Source organism: Fomitiporia mediterranea, assembly GCF_000271605.1.
Source record: "Fomitiporia mediterranea MF3/22 unplaced genomic scaffold FOMMEscaffold_5, whole genome shotgun sequence".
Classification (NCBI taxonomy): domain Eukaryota; kingdom Fungi; phylum Basidiomycota; class Agaricomycetes; order Hymenochaetales; family Hymenochaetaceae; genus Fomitiporia; species Fomitiporia mediterranea.
Genome location: NW_006760390.1, coordinates 2,412,344 through 2,433,253, shown reverse-complemented (window position 1 = coordinate 2,433,253; position 20,910 = coordinate 2,412,344). Strand labels below are relative to the sequence as shown.

General features: G+C 45.5%; 5 protein-coding genes across 5 annotated transcripts; all 5 read left to right on the top strand.

Moving 5' to 3' along the window:
- The first annotated feature begins 257 nt into the window (after positions 1-257).
- On the top strand, positions 258-2,662 carry FOMMEDRAFT_106831 (Arabinanase/levansucrase/invertase). The gene is made up of 15 exons (XM_007265795.1): positions 258-542; positions 601-678; positions 746-842; positions 897-913; positions 971-1,011; positions 1,063-1,109; positions 1,163-1,234; positions 1,299-1,304; positions 1,355-1,459; positions 1,518-1,558; positions 1,615-1,683; positions 1,739-2,087; positions 2,139-2,247; positions 2,302-2,432; positions 2,489-2,662. Exons 1-15 carry the CDS (start codon positions 399-401, stop codon positions 2,533-2,535), a joined length of 1,353 nt encoding a protein of 450 aa, XP_007265857.1. The 5' UTR covers positions 258-398; the 3' UTR covers positions 2,536-2,662.
- Positions 2,663-2,761: 99 nt separating this feature from the next.
- FOMMEDRAFT_106828 (mitochondrial carrier) lies at positions 2,762-4,480 on the top strand. The gene is made up of 9 exons (XM_007265794.1): positions 2,762-2,920; positions 2,981-3,255; positions 3,320-3,462; positions 3,511-3,531; positions 3,583-3,599; positions 3,654-3,772; positions 3,837-3,883; positions 3,938-4,072; positions 4,135-4,480. Exons 1-9 carry the CDS (start codon positions 2,832-2,834, stop codon positions 4,159-4,161), a joined length of 873 nt encoding a protein of 290 aa, XP_007265856.1. The 5' UTR covers positions 2,762-2,831; the 3' UTR covers positions 4,162-4,480.
- A 286-nt stretch (positions 4,481-4,766) lies between these two features.
- On the top strand, positions 4,767-6,806 carry FOMMEDRAFT_155378 (ATP-dependent RNA helicase SUB2; the record flags this gene model as incomplete). The annotated part of the gene is made up of 9 exons (XM_007265793.1): positions 4,767-4,924; positions 4,977-5,044; positions 5,122-5,532; positions 5,867-5,985; positions 6,039-6,170; positions 6,222-6,331; positions 6,386-6,535; positions 6,596-6,738; positions 6,796-6,806. The coding sequence occupies 9 exons, from the start codon at positions 4,767-4,769 to the stop codon at positions 6,804-6,806; spliced, it is 1,302 nt and encodes a 433-aa protein (XP_007265855.1).
- Positions 6,807-7,145: 339 nt separating this feature from the next.
- On the top strand, positions 7,146-18,484 carry FOMMEDRAFT_19514 (dual-domain HisK/Mak2 protein kinase). The gene is made up of 67 exons (XM_007265792.1): positions 7,146-7,316; positions 7,370-7,465; positions 7,538-7,561; positions 7,623-7,639; positions 7,701-7,775; positions 7,846-8,067; positions 8,117-8,156; positions 8,210-8,474; positions 8,528-8,682; positions 8,730-8,852; positions 8,907-8,948; positions 9,011-9,034; positions 9,103-9,493; positions 9,553-9,583; positions 9,633-9,679; positions 9,727-9,752; positions 9,805-9,840; positions 9,893-10,203; positions 10,261-10,306; positions 10,363-10,394; positions 10,448-10,670; positions 10,724-10,902; positions 10,956-10,971; positions 11,022-11,303; positions 11,372-11,439; positions 11,491-11,587; positions 11,641-11,741; positions 11,792-11,808; positions 11,880-12,194; positions 12,255-12,336; positions 12,386-12,435; positions 12,488-12,584; positions 12,647-12,657; positions 12,712-12,728; positions 12,778-12,863; positions 12,916-12,977; positions 13,030-13,058; positions 13,111-13,161; positions 13,212-13,615; positions 13,667-13,715; positions 13,773-13,837; positions 13,890-13,941; positions 13,996-14,020; positions 14,070-14,145; positions 14,200-14,552; positions 14,617-14,635; positions 14,691-14,749; positions 14,802-15,018; positions 15,085-15,122; positions 15,181-15,325; positions 15,382-15,484; positions 15,539-15,581; positions 15,635-15,681; positions 15,734-15,812; positions 15,875-15,907; positions 15,958-15,993; positions 16,048-16,141; positions 16,197-16,286; positions 16,344-16,498; positions 16,547-16,940; positions 16,998-17,128; positions 17,184-17,276; positions 17,328-17,378; positions 17,433-17,516; positions 17,578-17,670; positions 17,725-18,070; positions 18,130-18,484. The coding sequence occupies exons 1-66, from the start codon at positions 7,230-7,232 to the stop codon at positions 17,766-17,768; spliced, it is 6,945 nt and encodes a 2,314-aa protein (XP_007265854.1). The 5' UTR covers positions 7,146-7,229; the 3' UTR covers positions 17,769-18,070; positions 18,130-18,484.
- A 52-nt stretch (positions 18,485-18,536) lies between these two features.
- On the top strand, positions 18,537-20,835 carry FOMMEDRAFT_19513 (uncharacterized protein; the record flags this gene model as incomplete). The annotated part of the gene is made up of 12 exons (XM_007265791.1): positions 18,537-18,663; positions 18,725-18,743; positions 18,807-18,839; positions 18,896-18,937; positions 18,993-19,011; positions 19,064-19,093; positions 19,147-19,248; positions 19,295-19,446; positions 19,512-19,536; positions 19,592-19,645; positions 19,705-19,779; positions 19,839-20,835. Coding segments are annotated over exons 8-12 (430 nt in total), but the record flags the coding sequence as incomplete, so codon positions are not given.
- Between the last annotated feature and the right edge of the window lie 75 nt (positions 20,836-20,910).

Genomic DNA, 20,910 nt, shown 5'->3' with positions numbered 1-20,910 from the left:
ATATGTCTTAGCAGTAAATTCCAATACATTTTCGTGTTCGATTTGGTGATGTCAACGTCTACGTGAACTGTGTCATTTAGGCCCCATCTTCGTTCCTTTCTTGTTGCTCAGAATACTCTATTGATCGACGGATTCTGTAAAAGGGCTGCATATGACCACGTCTGTTTGCTTGTGTTTCATACCCGTGACTAGAGAAGCAGGTAGCATTATGTCGACAAAAACACGTTCAAGGCCTCAGACGTGTCGCGCTGTCCTTCAATTTCGGAGGAATACTTCTTCAGCGTTCCGCGGGCGATTTGACCCGGGAAGACCCTCTGGACTGCTAGCGAACCGAGCAAAAATATGGAAGGGTATAAGTAGGAAATATTCGACAGTCAGTCTTGACGTGGCGGTTAACCATGTCTGGTCTCCTCAAGTATATCGTCTATGCTTTATCTGCCTACACCGTTGCCGTCTCTGGAGAAAGCGTGATCGTTCCAGGTGCGGCTTGGACGGACACAAGCGGGAATATCATACAAGCTCATGGGGCTGGTATCCTAAAGGTCTAACTTCTCGGTCCTTCCACGCACCTACCTGGTCTCAGACTTGCCAATTTCTTAGGTCGGCTCGACCTTTTACTGGTTCGGAGAAGACAAGGCAGCAAACAGCGCTTTATTCTCTGCGGTCTCATGCTACACAGTAAGACCATCCAACGTCAAGCAGTGTAAAAATGATTTCTGACTCCTATGGTCATTGTATGCGACAGTCCTCAGACCTTGTTAACTGGTCTCGTCAAACAAATGCATTGACTCCGACATCAGGGACAATGATTTCCAGTTCAAATATTGTTGAGAGGCCCAAAGGTACTGTGTTGTGTTGTGTTTAGACGCACAGTGTATAACCATATCTATTACCAGTCATATTCAACGAAAAGGTATTACACAAATCTTACCCATACAATGCGAGTAGGGTCGTTCTAAATACATTTCAGAATCAAGAATATGTGATGTGGTTCCACTCGGATACTTCCAAGTACATTTTAGCTTAAAATTGTTTGAGCACGGGAGTTGATACCCAGCTTAGCTATGGCGCCGCAATGGTTGGTGTAGCGACAGCGAAAACTCCATGTGGTTTGTACTCACTTCGTTGACTGTAGTATCTTACCCATAATGAGATTTCTCAGGTCCATATTCATACAAATCGAGCTGGAAGCCGTTGGGAGCAGATTCTCGCGACGAGGGTCTTTTCCTGGACAGTAAGACGCGAAGGGTTTCCTTCGCAGTACTGCTAGTACTAAAATCCTGTTGCTCCTTCCGCAGCTGATCGTAACTCACTCCTTGTATGACGGCTAACTTTTTCTGATGTCGATTTGCAGAGTCTGCGTATCTACTTTACGCATCCGACAACAATCAGAATTTCAAGATTGCACAGTTGGACACGAACTATTATAACGTCACTTCAGTAGTCTCCCAACTCAACGGTACGCAAGTCAATATATTCTTGTTTGTGGGCCCATAATATTCACCTCCCAAATTAAGGCGCGACGTTGGAGGCGCCAGGGATAGTGAAACGAGACGGAGTAAGCAACTCGCAACTCGTCTTTGACGTTGTTTTGAAAGCTGATGTCATTAATAGGCCTACTGCCTAATTGCATCTCACACAAGCGGTTGGGATCCCAACCCCAATAAATTTTTCAAAGCATCGGTGAGTCGTACCCTTCGCTATTTCTGAACGCACACATGAGTTTATGGTACCACAGTCTCTCTCTGGCCCCTGGTCGTCGCAAGCAGATATCGCCCCGGAAAGTACAAGGACTTACTTTTCCCAGAATGCCTTTGATTTGCCATTGGGCTCCAATGCTATTTATATGGGTGACAGATGGAGACCATCCCTTCTGGGAAGTAGCCGCTACATTTGGTATCCCTTGGACTGGTCGTCTGGCTCACCTCAGATCGTTCCTGCTGATGTTTGGAGCGTTAACGTCAATGCCGGGACCTATACAGTGGCATCTGGTACGGCATATGAAGCTGAAGCTGGAACAATTTCAGGCAGCGCAACCGTCCTCAGCGATTCATCCTTCTCTGGCGGGAAAGCGGTTGGCTATTTGGGTATGAAAGAGGTCGTAAAGCAGTCATGACAATTTTTGACGTGTTGAATAGGCAACGGTGGTTCAGTAACTATCAACAACGTCCAAGGAAATGGTCAGGGACAATGGGTCTCACTATATTATGCAAATGGCGATTCAACTTGGAGGAACACTACTGTTAGGTAAATACCTTAAATCGTGACTCGTACCGCCCAAACACTAATGTTTCGCCGCAGTGTGAACGGCGGGCCAAGTACGGTTGTCGACCAACCTAATACAGGTGGGGGTCATGTCATCCTTAGCGTGCCTGTCAAACTGGATTTGCGAAATGGCGCAAACTCGGTGACGTTTTCCGCCGGTCAAAGCAGTGCGTGCAATGCTGTCTGATATCCAGGATCAATGCCAATTTGCGATGACTTTTAGATTATGCCGCTGACTTGGACAAGATTATTGTCTATCAGCAGGGATGAAACAACTGCAATCAGCTCATAGTTGTCAAGGAGTTCTGAGAAGCAGTAGTTGTGTACTGTCAGTGTAGTACAATGCCTGAACGAATATCCGGAATAAAAGTTGTTAGTAATGATACGTCATCATCCCTTCGATAGCCGATCTGCCGGTGTACCGAGTAATATATTCTCACTGAAAATTCATCTTTCATCCCATCAATCAGCACTCCTTTTCTCCAGTCCCATGCGTCGACGGCGTCGCTAGACTTCTCTCCATTTACTTTCTTTCTTCTATAGAGGCATAGACTAGACATTTAGATATGACTAGATCTCAGTACCCATTCTGGCTCGGTGGTGTTGCGGCTTCGATGGCAGCATGTTGCACACACCCACTAGACTTGACCAAAGTGTACGACTAGCTCGTCTATTTTATCCGTTTCTTGTTCCTCATGAGGATCATCCATTCCAGTCGGATGCAGACGCTAGCAAATAAATTATCCGGTCCCAAACCACCCTCGACTTTCCGTGTTCTTCGAATAGCCATCACAGAGTCAGGAATACGCAGTCTTTACACCGGCCTTACAGCATCGTTACTACGACAAATGTCATATTCCTTGGTCCGTCTGGGAAGCTATGATGAGATAAAGAGGCGGCTGGCAAGAGATGGTGTCCCCAGCACAGGACAACTACTGTTCGCTGCTGGTCTTGCTGGCGGCTTGGGTGGTATTGCAGGAAATCCCGCAGGTATGTCCAGACCATGCTATTCTATGCTGCTTTTCAACCTTTACTACCCGTCATTATTTGATAGACATTCTTTTGGTTCGAATGACAACAGACCAATTACGTCCTCCGACCGAGCGGTTCGGTTATTCTAATGCGTTGAGTGGATTGGTGAGCCTTATCAGACAGGAAGGGGTAAAGGGTTTGTACAGGGGACTTGGGACCAATACTGTAAGTGTCATTAATATCTCTCATACTATCAAATTAATTTTTCTAAAGTCCAGAGCGGTCTTGATGAACGTGAGTCGTCATGGTTTTGTTTAATATTGTCTTCAGACGGACCTTCTTTAGATATCACAGGTTGGGTCGTGAGTATTTGGATTCTCCGGAATTATGCAGCTTTTCTGATACTATCTTTTCAGCTATGACTTTTTCAAGCAACGCCTACTTGGACGACGTTTACAACCCTTTGATTATCAATTCCGGGACGGTGTTGGCTTGCATTGTGCAGCCAGTGTGAGCGCTGGGTTTGTCGCTACAAGTTCGTAATCAACCGGCAGTTGTCAAGTTTTCTCAAGTTTCCTCACCGATGAAATTTTCTCAAGCCATCTGCGCCCCTTTTGACGTGATGAAGTCGAGACTGATGTCCGTCGTAAGTAAACTCGTTCAACAGTCGGTGTCAGGTTTATTAAAAAAATGGGTTTAGTCTCATAATGCAAGCGTGGTGGAAGTCTTTGTCAAGTCAATGAGAGAGGAGGGCCCTCGATTCCTATTTAAAGGATGGACACCCGCTTTCATTCGCCTCGGTCCGAACACAGTTCTGCTCTTTGTTTTCTTCGAAGTAAGTAATCCACATACGGCAATTGTCTCCATGTGTTGCGAGCGATCTGATACTTTAAATAGCAATTGAAGAAACTATGGAGTAACTGACGACTCGATTACTGCACAACTTCGTTCTGTCCACCTTATTCTCACTAATTGGTATTGGAAGAAGTATAGAAACAAACATAGATTGCTTTTTTTCTCTCGGCGGAATAGCGGATTCTGTTTACATTCTGCAGGCGCACCAATAATTTACCTCCTGTACGAGTTGCGTTCCGGTGAGATCGCGGTTAATAGTCATTCGCACGCCTACGACCGCAACAGCCTGGATATTACAACTTTACGCGGTTCAATGGAGTAACTGGAAGCTTAACGAATGCATCTACCATTCGTTATCGAACGAACCGTATTCACCTTATCATTTTTGGAAGGAGCGTAAACTATAGCAATACCAATACAAGAGTAATGCAGTACACTGTATTTGTCAGTGTAAGAGTCAAAGCTTTGAAAGAGAAGAAAAAACTCAAGATGTTTGGTGTCGGGAGGCGTGCGAAAACACCGATTTTGTGCGTCTTGCACGGGGTGCGCGTTAGGTAAGCAACCAAACACGCCACGCGTCGTTTTCATGCACCGCGTCGCTCTGTGACTTGCTCTCTTCTACCAATCTCCTCTGCTTTTTGTCTTCTCCTTTCTGAACGTCTTCTCATCAAGCAATGGCGAGTCACGACAACACCGAGGAGCTGATTGACTACGAAGATGAGCAGGACGTGATCGCTAACGGCGCTGCTGCTGTTTCAAATGGTGCTGCGGCAGGTGATGGTGACGACAAAGAGAAGAAAAACTTCTCTGGCATCCACTCGACGGGCTTCAGGTGAACTTTTTCATACTTGTGGAAGTTACCAGCTTGTTGACACTGCCCACAGAGACTTCCTTCTGAAACCAGAGTTACTTCGTGCCATCAGTGACCTCGGTTTTGAACATCCTTCTGAAGGTGATTATTATATTTTCACTATCTACCTCTTTGCCGCACACCTCAAATTCTTTGAAAACTGATGGTTTATTTTGTAGTTCAGCAGGAGTGCATCCCTCAGGCTGTTCTTGGAATGGATGTTCTCTGCCAGGCAAAATCCGGCCATGGAAAAACGGCAGTGTTTGTACTGGCGACACTCCAACAACTTGAACCAGTCAACGGCGAGGTGTCAGTGCTTGTCCTGTGCCACACCAGAGAGCTCGCCTTCCAAATTAGGAACGAGTATAACCGGTTTGCGAAGTACATGCCTGATGTTCGCATTGCAACTTTCTACGGCGGCACACCAGTTCAAAAGGACGCGGAAATTCTCAAAGACAAAAGCAAATGTCCTCACATCGTTGTAGCAACGCCCGGCCGACTAAATGCGCTCGCAAGAGACAAAATTCTTTTGCCTACACACGTGAAACACTTTGTCCTCGATGAGTGTGATAAAATGCTCGAACAGCTCGGTTAGTCTCGCGCACAATTTCGGCCCAATAATCCCTTTCTCCGCCTAATGGCACCGTTGCGACTTATGATGGCCTTAACGCATCCTTCCCTGCGGCCATCCTGCCGTTTATTGACTATGCTGCATTAATCAATATTCGCCTCGAAAAACTGTGCGAGTACACATTCGCCCGTGGATGAATGTTCTTTTCGGGACATGATGCTTTTGAACGGTTGAGGCAACGAAACATGGAAGGGATATTCGTTGCGTTGTTGCGGATCAGAATCTTCATTTTTATACTCCTTTCTGTCCCATTGACGATTTCGACAATATCTCACACTTCGGCCACTCTGCAGACATGCGTCGTGACGTTCAAGAGATCTTCCGCGTAACCCCGCATCATAAGCAAGTTATGATGTTCTCCGCGACTTTAGCTAAAGATATCCGAGTAACGTGTAAGAAATTCATGGCGAACGTGGGTATTCTTTATCTCCAGAAATCCTTTCTTTCTAACATCCATGCTTGCAGCCTCTCGAAATTTTCGTGGATGACGAGACGAAGCTCACCCTGCACGGGTTACAGCAGCATTACGTCAAACTTGAAGAAGCTCAAAAGAATAGGAAGCTCAACGAACTCCTTGATTCATTGGAGTTCAACCAGGTTTGTTTTTTTAGTTCTTACCGAAACGTGCCGTAAGCTGAGTCGCTATAGGTTGTCATTTTTGTTAAATCTGTAGCACGTGCTATCGAGCTTGACAAATTGTTGCAATCCTGCAACTTCCCAAGTATTAGCATTCATTCTGGTTTGGCACAAGAAGAGCGGTATATAATTGATTCATTTGCTCAAAGTTGCATATTTTCTGACTTATTCGACAGTATCAACCGATACACTGCGTTCAAAGCATTTGAAAAACGAATTCTGGTAGCCACAGACATCTTCGGCCGTGGTATCGACGTTGAGCGTGTCAACATCGTCATCAATTATGACTGTCCTCCGGATGCAGACAGTTATCTCCACCGTGTTGGGTGAGTCCTAACCCGGGATTTCCTACAGTTCATATGTTCATTATTTTTGTCGCTCGAAAGGCGTGCTGGACGCTTTGGTACAAAGGGTTTAGCTATCACCTTCGTGGCTTCTGAGGCAGATCAGACGGTTATGAGCCAGATCCAGGCGAGGTTTGAAGTGGCCGTTCCAGAGTTGCCGGAGAAAATTGATTCCGCGAGCTATAGTAAGCTTTGTTTATACATGTTGATGCAATTAATCAATCTGACATCATGGTCACTAGTGACATCGTGAATGGAGGGTTAGGTTTGAAGAGGCTCAGCCAATAGCTTTGGTGGTTTAATGTCTCAATTCTGAGTGTTATGCACTGCTTACGTTCATCTCGATCGCCTGTAATATACGTATTCTTTTAACCAACGAGTTCGGCGTTTAACGTTCGTGATCGCAAATAAGTGTAAATAAGATCCGCAGAGACAGTTGAGGGCCTGAGAGCGGAGACACGCCAGACTCAATGCATCAACGAGGACGTCATCCCTCTGCCCGTTTCAGTCGGATTGTTCCGTCCGTCCCGTGATGGCAATCGAGTCTCCCCACTGTTCTCCAGGTCCAGGATCCTCTTGATCCCGGCTATTGACCAAGTCATCACTTGTCGTACAACAACATAAAGAACGGCGATTCAGATCGACCCTGTCGGCCAGTTAATCACCTTCGTCTCAAATGAGGAGGAAGTTGGTGCAGCCCGTGCTGCCAAACCTATTCTTCAGAGACGGCGAGCTTGCGATCCCTGGTTACGCATTTGAAACAGTACGTGGTCGCTCTCATTGAATATCAATGTGCTTAGTTAACTTGCTTTGAAGGCCCATGAATGGTCTGATACGGGTTCCCAGACAATTTTGGCTGTAGGAGTCGACTTGCGAGATGGTCAGAATGTCTTGGCTAAGATCGCGCCAGCCGTGAGTCGCTTTTCTCCGTGATGCATTTTTACATAAACTTCATATCTTGATTCTCATATTTCTTTATGAAAGTCCGGGAGCGGAGCAATTTGCCTGGTGCGCACTCCGATTACACTTTATTTGTATTACTCGTTATTCATTATCTTGCTTGCTTCAGGAGCGCGAAGCTCATATGTGAGCAGAATTCTATTAATTTTATTGGATAAGGATTTCAAGTGTTAAATAAACGCGCAAGTCTTGACCAGCTTTCCGGCACATCGGAGGCTACCAGCATCGTACTGCGCGTCATAGAACTCATGACACTCCCGAGGTCTGTCACTTGGCAACGGTCCTGATTCTTAAAAACGTCTGCGTCTGACTGTCCTGTCATTTTTTAAAAGAGAGAGCGGAGACTGCGTCATCCTGCTTGTCGCGTATCCTGGTCCCAATGACCTCGGCCGCTACTTCCCTCCGTCAAAAGTGAACGAACTTCTCCTGGCGACCACCCCGGAAAAACACTCTTCAAAGCCTCAGGACGACGTGTACTCGGGCAACGCTAGCGAAGAAGATTCCCAGGCGGATTACGATGATTATACCATGATGGATCTAGCGTCGTTTCTGGAGTACGTTCACTGATTGTTTCGGAAGTTCGGCGCTTATTTTCCACGTTAGATTCGCTATTCAATCAACGCATTGCTTGGAGCTTGTTCATAAGTAAACCATTTTATTTCATCATAGGAAAGTGTTGAGTGACTCACTGTTCTTAGACATGGCATCATCCACCGCGAAGTCCGCGCTAATGCATTTCATTTGAACGGCCATTCGGGTTTGGTGCGATTTGCGCACTTTGGGAACCGATCAATCTCGCTCGAGCAACTAGGTGGTCCTTCAGCTCTAGTGATCGCGGCGGATACTTTGGAAGAACTTTCGAAACGGAAAGTCAAGGAGGCACTTTGCTATCTCGCTCCAGAACAGACTGGAAGTGTGGAAACGGCGCACGAAGATCATCGGACTGACTTATATTCGCTTGGTATAATGCAGTTTGATGTTGATATGCCGAGTTTTGGCTGAAATTTTCCTTAGGTGTCCTGTTCTGGACGCTGCTAGTCGGTCATGGACAGATGCCATTCGAAGGAAGTCCGATGGAGATTCTTCATGCGATTGCTCAAAGGCGCCCCATACCCGTTCACGAGTTTAGAAGAGACATACCACATGTTGTTGCCCAGATCATTGAAAAAGTAGGCAAAGAGAACTGCATAAGGAATTGTCTGACTGGCACATATAGTTACTCGCAAAGAGCCCAGATGCCCGATATAACAGTGCGTACGGGCTGAAAGCTGACCTTCTGGAGTGCCAGCGAAGGCTCTTATCTGCTGTATCATCTGTCGTTTCCGAGCAATCTATGGAGGTACGATCTATGCACAGAGAATACACAATACAAACTAATCCCGGCCCGGACTAGCTTATTCCATCTTTTGACATAGCCTTGAATGACAAATACCTTGTACGTGGTTGTTTCCCGCTATTCCGCAGTAAGTTGTCGATTGAACAGTGCGGATTTATTAGGGTTTTACTATTCCGAACGTTTTGGTGCGTGGGAGCTCCGAGCCTTCATCTGACAAAGCCGTTCTCGTTATATTCTAAGAAAGAAATCTTAGTTCGGACGAGACAAGGAGCTTGAAATCATCCGTGGTGTCATTCGACAAGTCGCCTCAAGTCATGCACGTCAGTTTGGAACACACAGGCCTTCGTTCTCGACGTCTTATTCTGCTGGTGGCAGCCAGCAAGCGCCGTCTGTACATACCGATGTACCTGATGACCGTAGCGAGTCAGCGATATCATCAAGCATCTCTGGTTCACCATCTAGTGTCGTTGTAAGTTTAGCAGCTGGGCCTAGTATAGCATCCGAGAGCACTACAAGGCCAACTACCGCGAGGCATAGCCAAGCTCGAGAGGGCAGTCCTATCTCATTATCGTCTCTAGGACTGGAACGTCATCGTTCTCGAAATAGTCGCCATGCATCCCGGACCCGGGCAGCACGAAGCGCAAGTCCGTATGTTCTTCAGCAGTTCAAAACGAGGTTTTAATTTATGTGGTGATCGGTACAGCTCGCTCCGTCGTTATTGCAGGTCCTGCAGGGTCAGTATCATTTTATATGGCCTTTACGACTCGTTGATATGTTAGACAGGGTTGGGAAAAGTTCCATAATTCTCGCGAACCAGACAAAGTGGAGAGGTATGTACGAATTACTATAAATGACTCACGCTTATTGTCTTTTCTAGCACATGGGCTTTGGGGACACGCAAAAGTGAGGCTATTCATATGTTGGTTCTGCGCGCTAATAATTTATATTGTGTCAGTTTCAAAAGCAAACGACAGCCCCATTCACTGCTATAGTAAGTGTAGGACCAGCCTACCCGAACTAAATATTTAAATTTCCTCTTTCAGCTACAATGTCTTTCTTCTGTACTTCGGCAATTGATGATTTTCCAGACGGACATACAACGCTTCGTAATGACTTTACGGAGTAGGCTAGGGCCTCTCTTGAATAATGCGCCTTTATTGTACCAAGGTGCTCCAGAGTTTAAGGACATGCTCAAAAGGCACGGGGTGGACATTAATACCCCAGACCTCGAGCTTCTGTCCACGGCTGAGTTACGCGTTCGCTTTCAGACGTTAGTGGAGCAAGTCTTCGCCGTCCTGGCTGATGTCCGACTCCTCGCCCTATTTTTGGATGATCTTCATGAGGCAGACGAATCGTTCGTATACTTCTCAGACACGGCTATCCTCTTGTTCTAATTTTTCACTTTCTGAAGATCATTGGACCTTGTACAGGCTCTTGCAAATTCGAAAAGCCGGATGGTAAGCTGTTCAGATTCACTAGTTTCTAAACGATTCACTTCATAATACGATACTAGCTTATCTTGGGTTCGGTGAGGTCGGAAGATCCGTGAGTTTAGTTCCATCTTAACTCTCTTTTCTACATAATGATTTTTGGGAAAGTGCGAAGGTAGACCGACTTCGACAAGTATTAGGGAGCAAGTCTCGGGTCACTTGGATAACCCTGGAGCCAATGAGTGCAGCTAACGTTCTTTCTCTTGTTTCGAAAACTCTACGACGCTCCAAAGACGACTGCGTTCAGCTGTCACGAGTCGTATATCGAATCTCGCAGGGTAATGCATTTGCCGTTCGGAATTTCCTCATGTCTCTGTATCGACATCATCAGGTCGGTAAAACCGGAATATGCTGGAATTGTATTATCTTATGAAAGTATAACAGATCGTCTTCGACTGGCAATCAAATTATTGGACATTTGACTTGAAGCAGATAGAAGCTAATCTTGTTTCCGAGCAGCCGTTGACATTGCCTGATCAGCATATATATCTTGTGTCGCATTGGCGAGAGCTACCGAGCGATGCACAGCGCTATTTGATTTGGGCAAGTCATTTTGGATCTACGTATGTGTCCATGCTTCACACCATATAGACGGATTCTCAATATCTATTCACAGGTTCAAAGCTGATGAGGTACACATCTGAGTCAAAGACACGTTGTTCACTTACTCACATTCGTTCAGGTGGCATCCGTGATTGATTGGGAGGACTCAAGTAGTGGAAGTGATGGCGAGTCCGAAGCAGACGAAGCATGGCGATCACAACCGGTACCCAGTATGAAAGAGCTGACAGGTCGAAGTGCTACAAGATCTTCCATAAAGGGCTTGCAAGCAGCTATAGCGGAAGGATGGCTTATGCAGAGGGCCCGTGACATGTGTTCCTTCGCTCATGACAGGCATCGGCAGACAGCTATCGCCATGGCAGAAAAACTGCCGGAGGGTACTATAGCAAATATGTCTCTTAGAGTAAGTTTTACATAACGTGCTTGTTCGTGAGCCAAAGAATAACTCGACTTAACGTACAATTGCCCTAGATAATTCTTATGCTACGTCAAGATGAACGAGTAGTCGACCCTTATCGTATAGCAGAACATGCCAAACGGTAGAATGATTCTGGTGCAAGTTTTACACTACTTGACTTTCTTCCTACCAGGTGCCTTAATCTCATAAAGGAGAATCATATCAGAAAGGAAATTCTTGGACAGTTACATGAAGCTGGTCTTGCCGCGTGGGCCCGCGGTGCACACGAGGTTTTATACCAGTGTCGGTATTTATGACTTTACTGATTCCCTCTTAATCATAGCTTGCCCTTGAAACGCTGAAGAACGCTCAGTTTCTGCTAACAGACGAAGATTGGGTAGTCGACTACTCAAGGACTTTCGCTCTTTATCTTAAATTAGCTGAGTAAGACATTTATTTGGTCCTTTGTAACAATTGACTCATTATAGTTCTAGGCTTCATCAGTGGAAAGGTATTCCAGTTCCTAAAAGTTTAATGAAACCAATTGTTCACATATTGTTTTATTTTGGTAACTGCTTGTAGGTGATGTTGAAGCGTCCAATGTGTGTTTGGCGGAGAGACAGGCGAATACCCCGGAAGACAAAGCCCGGAGTCTCAAACTTAGGAGTAGCAATGCCTTTTTATTGAATGACTTCGCTGGAGGCCTAGAAAAGACTATTGAGGCTCTTGAATTACTTGGCTTGAAAGTCAACTTGGACCCATCAGCAGAGGAAATGGATGCATTATTCGAAGAAGTGAAGACTGCGATTTTAGCTATCGGGTTTGAAAAACTCGTGAAGCTTCCTCGCGTTGATGATCCTCGCGCAGAGCTTATTATCCAACTTCTTACTGTTGCAAGTAAGGAATCTAATATGTTCTTTGCACCTGTTTCTACTATCTAATACTTGTTCCTCCTAGTACTAAATGCATACTGGCGTCATGGCGATGGATTTTCCGATGTGATACTTCTCAGCCTCACGATCATAAAGGCGGCTCTGAGGTGAATGAAATCTTTTGTAATACTGACATCTGTCTTACTATGCAACTAGTTCTGGAATGTGTGCTGGAGTATCAATGGGGTTTTTTTGGGCTTTAGGAGGTCAGTCATGAGCGTCATCGTGCTCAATACAAAAATTGAAAATAGAGGACAGCGTCTGCCGAGCAGCGTGGTCTCTACGACTTCTCGAGAGAACTTGGCCAAGCCGGGCTCCAGATAGCAGATGCGCATGGCACTAGCTCAGACAAATGGTCTGCCATTGCATTATTCTATTCCTAGTACTTCTCTCTGATTGAGAATCTCTTTCATACAGTCGTGCACTTGGTTAGTTCACATTCATCTTCATTCGGCCTGTTAGTCTGAACCTCTAGTTATAAGTGTTATACTGCTCTCTGGTGAGAAATCCGTATCGATGACATAAAATTGTGTTCTGAGAAGCTTCAGGTTTCCGGCTACGACAACGTCCATATCAGAGAGAATATCCCTCGATGTGAGCTAGCTCTGAAGTATGGCCTGTCTAGTGGAGACAGGTATAGTCAAATCTTGGCATGTATTTGGGTGTAATTCTAATGGCGCATACAGGGTATTTGCCGAATTTGCACTTATCCACGGTATCTTGAATCGATTTTTCTGTTGTGAACATCGTGAGCGAAACTCACCTTTAATAGAATTGACCCTTGACTGACTTCAATCTAGTCGGAGAACTCTTACCAGAAGCAGAAGACGTATGACTCTTATACTTGAGAAGCAAGCTGTTTTATCTGAGCCAGTCCATAGGCAGTAGACGATATTATATCCTGGACACCTAAATCGGATAGACTTACCTTTGTGAGTCTTTTGGACTTTTACTACTCCGGGTTGCTCAGTTTGTTTCGTAGGCAAATGGAATATTGATGCTTATACGAGCTATCAGTGGCAATACTGTTCATTATTCTTCAACAGCACCATCAGCTTCAATACTCTTTGACACCGAGTCATTTAATGAACAGGATTACTTACAGCACGTATTACTCACGTCGAATAACCCGCCATTGGTATTAGGCTGGTACAATGCTTTCAAAGTTGTTGGACTTTTTTGTTTTGGGTATTTCTCCGAGGCTGCCGAATTTGGATTTTCGGTACTTGAATCGGCCAGACGTCATCCAAACCACCGGCATATACGGTTCTCTCTTTGTTATCACAGTCTAGCCATGATCAACTGTATTAGGGAAAACCATCTGTCTGATATTCAACAAGAGCAATATCTGAGGCAAATTGATCTGAATCAAGCATTCATTCGCAAGTACGTCTACAAGCATTTCTATGTCAACGATTGACTCTACCCTCATTCCAGATGGTTAGCATCGAGTCCAGTCAACACTTCGACTTGGATTGCTCTTGTGGTACGTAGTCTCACAGCCGAAAGTAATTCGCGGATTCAGATAGATGCTCTTGTCCAGGACGCCGAACTCGCTGCTCTGAACGATGATCCAAGTGCACTCAGAAAGTATGACGACGCTGTAATGTACGTCCTTCTCAATCCATGGTAGACGGTGCTTTAAGCATAGCGAATTCAGGTCTGCACACGAACATAGCTGGCTCTTTGAAGAGGGTTGGGCTCTCTTTCTGGTACGTGATTTAACAGGATGTTTATAGAAATACAGGCTGTTAAGAACCCGGTAGCAAGGAAGCTATTTAGTTCGTACGGGTAAGTTAGAGAGAGCCCTCCTCAAATGTGCGTTTCTCATTTGTATTAGGTGTTTCTGGCCTCGGCAATGAACTTCGACATCGAGGTATCTTAAAACAGTCTAAGTGGGGTGCCAGAGGCATTGTGTATGACGTCCCTCCTTGTTTGACAGACCTTATCCATTCTAAGGCTTTTTGCAGCAAGTATCTTTCATCCATTGCTGGGGCGTCTGCTGAAAAGACCCGGAAGACGAGCATCTTCTCGTCAGATGTAGGCGTTCAGACGGAGAACGTGATAATGAATTTGCGTCAATCAGCGTTGACAGATGAACTGCCCGGCGAAGATTACCGTGGCGAAGAAACCAGTCGATTGACATCATCCGATCTCTCGGCTATTCTTCGTTGGAGCAGTGACATCGCTTCTGACATAAATCTTTCCTCAGCTCTGCGAAGACTGACAGAGATTGCGGCCGAAAGTTCAGGAGCGCATTGTGCTTGCGTTGTCATGGCTCGGGAACGTGACTATACGGTAGCGACTTCGATGGTACCACCCGGTATGCTTAGAACAACTTATCGTTGCTAGTCTTCTGAGACTTTCTTTATTTTTATTTTTGTTAGCGCCATGTGTCGTGCATGAGTAAGATTCCACGCATTGATCTTCCTCGCATATACTTTATCTACCTTTAACATAGGAACCCGAAGCACATTCGGACAATATCAGATCCACTTCAGCGAACAGTAATAGAACATTGTAGGTCCCTTATCTGACTACCATGCAGAGATAAATGCTAAAATTATACAAGGTCTTAACTCGAGATCTCGCGTGGTTTTTGATGACATGGCACTCGATTCTCGATTTGCTGCGGAAGCTCAGTATAGCCCCTATAGAGCCGTTATTTGCTTGCCAATATACAGCAATCGTGGACAGACATTTGGAGCGGTCTATCTGGCATCAAGATATTCGTTCCTGCAGTCAACCGTGGATATTCTCACCTTATTCCTTCAACAAGCTAGCACCAGGTGTGTCGAAGTATATAGACCCATCCAAGATTCCTATGGTCTTACGTCCTTATTTTTTTTGCTTAGCATATCTAATGCTCTTCTCTTTCGCTCGGTTCAAGCAGGCAAGTGGGACACGGGTTAAGACTACCTTAATAAAAGACCCTGAATGTGTATTCCTAGGGACACGCGAAAACCTCAAGATGATTTCATCCCAGCGAGCTGCACTAGAGGAAGCGCGACGAAGTCGAGAAGAGGCGCTGAAGGCATCGAAAATCAAGAGTAATTTCCTAGCTTCAATGAGTCACGAGCTTCGTACTCCTTTCAGGTATGCACTCGTAAATTGTATAGTTCAACCAACTGACACCTATACCTTGCGGACAGCTCTTTTTACGGACTTTTGGATATTCTGGCTGGCACCGAATTAAATGCAGCACAGCAAGAGATTGTAATGACGGCTAAAATGAGCTGTGAACTCCTGCTTAAGGCATGGAATTTAATTTATTGTCTACAATATATTGTTGACCTGACAACACCCCAGATCATAGATTCCATTCTAGACTACAGCAAATTAGAAGCATCTGGTCAGTTCCGGTTTTTCGTGCTCGCATGTTTACCCATGTTTAAAGACCTGCAGCTCTCAAACTAGAATTTTCTGGCTTTCCTGTGGAGAACATTATTGCTGTGTGTACTCCACAATAGTTTGTTACTTTCAAATTTTGACCCGTATTCTTAGGACTGCATGGAGCTGCTCCTTCCAATGGCAGCTAAGAAGCTCGACATGTCATTCGACATCAGACCAGAAGTCCCTACATGTGAGTAATTCAAGCCCTTTTACATGAATGATTGTTAATTTGACAAATGGCATAAACATCAGGGGTAGAGGCCGATTATGCTCGGATCCGTCAAGGTGTGTAGAGCCAAATAGTATCCTGAGACCGAATTTGACATTAGCCTCAGTCCTAATGAATCTGATTGGCAACGCCGTTAAATTCAGTGAGCAGACCTATCCCATTGATCCGTGCAATGCTAACTCATCGAATTTTGCAGCTGCATCTGGCTTTGTTCGCGTCGTCTGTTCTGTGGACCAGACAAGGATGGCTCAAGCCGAGGAAGGGCATGTGTTCCTGAAGTTTACTATACAGTAATTGGCTCTCACCTTATCATTGTCATGTCGTCCCTGAACTTTCCATTCTCAGAGATACCGGAATTGGGCTGTCAAAAGCGGACAGAGAACAACTATTTATACCATTTCAGCAAGCAGACACTTCCTCAACGAGAAAGTTTGGGTACGTGACTACGCTTACAATTTTAAGCATCTTCTCAATTACTACGATATTATAAAGTGGCACAGGCTTGGGATTAAGTATATCTCGTCAGCTCGTAAGTCTGATGAAAGGTGTTATCGGAGTTGAGGAAACCGAACTTGGAGTTGGGTCCCTTTTCTACTTCTCGATTCCTGTTAAGGTCTTCGAATCACAGGAGTCAAGACAGGCAGCTGGTAGGTGTTCGATTGTGATAATCATCACTCAACTAACTTCTGCGTCAGAGGACTTGGAGAATCTCAGACAGCTGCTCCTTAAACCACGACCTCCACGAATAACGATCTCGTCGCCTTCGGAAACGACCCGTTCCTTGTTGAATACCTTACTAAACGGCTTTTTTGTGACCTCACTAAAGTCTGTGGAAGAAGTCGAGTTGTCTTTGAAAAACACGGAGGCAAAGAGAACGGCACCGGATTTCATTTTGGTTGATGAACAGTCGGAGGCTCGTGTTAACGAGTTGGCTCAATATATTCGATTGACTTCTGGTGCTACCAGCGACCCAAAGATCATTCATCTTTTTACCCCTACGTCGGAGACCTTATCACGTCAACAATCGACTGGTGCTGTCCAAGCTGGCGTTGTCCGTTTCACAAAGCCACAGCGAAGGCTTCGTCTTCTGTCAGTAGGAAGACACTAATTCGGCGTGTGACGCTTGATTAATATTTACTCGTTCAGGCAAACTTTAGCGAGGCTGCGGGGCATCGGAACCGATGTATACCCGGGCCAACCGTCGGATGTTTCCAAGGCATTAGATGCGGAGACCTTACCTCCGAGAACGGTTTTTGGTAGAGTCTTGATCGCAGAAGGTACGTGATCCTTATTCTCGTCTCGATTGTGCCTTGAGTGACACACTTCTATCAGATAATCCTGTCGCCCAACAACTACTGAAGCAACAATTGGAGCGCCACGATCTGATCGTAACAGCAGCATCGAATGGCGATGAGGCTGTCAAAGGTGAATTCATGCTCAGATGATGACATTGATTGTACTCACAGGAATCATCAGAGTGGGAAGCACATGAACCCGGATACTTCTCAGTCGCCCTGTTCGACCACCGTAAGTTCTACCTATTATTCAGATTTGCCTTTAATTACTGGCTCCTTTCGATAGATATGCCAATATGCGACGGCATTGATGCTTGCAAACGGATCCGCCTTTTGGAGGGTAGAAACAAAGTGACGACAACTCTTCCAAGTATGCAACTGTCGTTTACTCTTTTCTTCGTCGATCTCTGACGTTGTTCCCGTACCGATAGTCGTGGCTTTGAGTGCAGATTGCCAAGAGTCAACGAAACAGCTATGCCTGAGCGCTGGGATGAATGCTTTTTTCTCCAAACCATTAAAGAAGGGTAAGTACACATGACCTTCAACAAAGGTAGACCGATTTTAACAAACGTGAATAGTCGATCAACTGAAGTTACTATCTATGTTTGGGCACCCCACATGAGAAACATAGAACGAAGGAATATTCATCGGTAGATTAATGTGTTATTTTAATAGTCTTCCAAGCGGAGAGTCGGAGCTTTTTGTTGTACAAGTATTGTGCCTGTCTATACGGTTTCCTTATCAAAGAAGCGGCGATGGTTGGCAAGCATCATGACGGGAGAGATCCAGAAGTTGCGCCGAGAGGCTGATCTGAAAAAAGCGAAAATAAACAATCCACAATAATTCTTGAACGAGGTAGTGGGATAGATACGCTTACATATATTGATTTGTTTTTCGTATGTCTATCTTTCACTGGTGTTGAAGGCGCGTTGTTCCCTTGGTCCAATTTCTTGGTTCATTGACCCATTTTCCGCAATGAGAAGATTGCCTATTTTGGTATCAGGTATTGACCCAGGTAACTATGGGCTTGAGGTGACTCACAAATTATTCTTGACTTCCATCTAGATCAGAAGATCCAGAAGCAAAGCAATGTCATTCGGAGTCTTAACTCGTCATGGACGTAAATCCGGTAACACGAAAGCGGTTGCATCACGTACACACGGACGACTTTAATTACTTCCGTTCGAAGTCGGATTCACACACCGGAATGACGCGCAAAGAGACCAGTAGAAGTCTTGGTTGAGACTGGCTGCAGTCGTCAATGCGGGCCATGATTACTTCGCACAGTATCATAGTATAAATGGACTTCGCACCCTCACCCTATATGACTGATATCCTATATCCCCACAACCATTTCGCCTTACGATTAGAGAGTTTATAGATGATATTTCGACTCTCCCTTTGCAGCATATGTTTTCTATCTGTAGTTGCCGCTACTCCAACAGAGAAGCTGCTAGATCTAGGCTTTGCCTTTGACTATACCCCAACTAGCGAGCCAGTCCCGATACCAACGACAAGTGAGACCTTAACTTCGCCCCAGTTTCCTGATGCCTCGCTTACTGGCCTCTCTTCCTGCAGCGCAGTGCGATTCTTTACAGTATGTGTCTTCTTAATAGGTATTTGGTCATATATCCTCAAACCCGAATGTTAATCCGTCCAGTCTCTCATGGGGCCGCGCCTCATTCACAACAGGGTAGGAAGGCTTACCCCAGGCATAATCATCAACGTTAATATCATATTGTTTTCTAGACCGAATCCTGTAGCACCGTACTACATGCAGGTCTATACGTCGTTCGTGTTGTCCAATTTTATCGCTAACTGAAATTCGCTGACTTCAGGACTTCAGGACATTTTTGTTCCCTTCAGTAAGACTCTACATCTTCTGCGCTTGCCAGTCTCTGATCAAATCCTCTATAGGTCATAAACGTTGGAAGTGATCTTCAGATTGTAAGTAATAAACATATACTTTCGCAACCTCCAAGCTTATACGAACCCCTTAGGATTGGCCGGTACCGTATGTCCCAGGGACTCAAGTAAGCAACTTAGTAAAGCCCTGCCTTAGCACTGTCTGAACAATTGGCGTGAAGTATCAAATTTGTATGGTGGGTACACTACTTCGTGTGAGTAGCACTCACTGACGACAAACAGTTCGATTCGAATGGTGTATCCGGAGGCTGTCAGCGAATGGATACAGTTATTCCTGCTGCGAATTCTACCTTGGATGACCCTCCTGTCTGCCAAAACTTGACTTTTCCTGCCGGTATTTTGGATGTGGATGCGCAGGATCACACTGGACCCTTGTACGCCCCACGAATGCAATGTATTCTACTTAATTCTATTAAATTCTCTTTCCTACACTCTACAGGTCTCAATACGGCTTTGTCGACCAGGTGTGTTATCATATGCGTTAGTATCTTGCGTCAGCTCTCAATAAAGCGCGTAAAGTGCACAGATATTAGCATTACACCAAAGAACGGGACGCCACCATTTACCTTGACGGTAGGTTTGCGTTATGCTATCTTCCGTACCTTTCATTATACTGAGCGATTTACCTTTAGGTTGCGCCGGCTCTCCACCCTCCATGGAATATTACTAGCAATGATATGAGCCCTATCAATTGGACAGTACAGCTAGTAAGCAAACTTTGCATTGGCAATTTTCCCATTGAATCTTATTTATTGCGTTACTGCAGTCTTGGGCATCGCCTTTTTTCATATCTCTGGTAGATGCGAATGGGCAAACTTGGGCCAACGGCCCTCTGCATAGTGGAGGAGAGGGTCCCACCGACTGTCTTGCTCTTGGTGCAAAGGAGTCACAGGAGTCAGGTTGTGGTCCCGATAAAAAAGCCATAGGTTCTGGGATTGGAGGTCTTATCGGAGGGTTAGTCATCGGGAGTCTAATCGCTTGGTTTACCCTCAAACGGCGTCGAAGTACACCGGTAATTGATTGCAATCTAAGCATTTCTGAAAAGGGGGGAGGCCGGAACGATGGCGAGTCAATTGATCCGTCGTATCCCTTTGCAGAGCAGGCAATATCCTCCTTTGATCATGCTATGGTACCGGCGTGGGTTTCCAGATGGCGCAGCCGTGTCGCAGAAATACGTGGTTCTGCTGACAATGTTGAGCCGTTTTCAATTACGGCGGCGTCCGGCGATGAACGTTTACCCAAACGAGGAGTTGGAAGAGGGAGCATTTACTCAGACCATGCGCCGCCTTGCCAATCAAATCGACGGAACACAATTGGCACACAAGTTACTGAGTCGGATCGGACTTTGACACAGGAGCGCGCGCCAACCACGAGCGGCCAGGTTTATGTCGTTCATCACGATGGAGGTCACGCACCAGTTACCGTGTATGCATCAGAAGGTGCAGAAGTGATTGAGCTGCCACCGCGCTACATCCCAGATGGTCCGCCGGTTGAAGGACACCAAGGAGCGGGTTCAAGCTCGGGGAAAGACTTGCCCGTCGACTGAGTTATTTCGGCGGTTTGTTTTTTTATGCATAATTATTGGACCGTGCGCAGGACGCCCGTTTTCTATGTGTCGTTATATGTGTCGCACCTGAGACAGTGGACAGGATTTGTTTTTCTCCGGGTGATGTCTGTAATCGTTATCTGCTGTACCTGTATTTGGTCCAAGCGCTTCTGGGCGGTTTATTTGTGATGTCAAGTATCTAAATATACTTTGTAACAAGATGGAAGTGATAATGTAGTTATTTTCTGAACTCCGACGACAGAAAGCCAAAACCTAAGCGCCGCCGATCGTC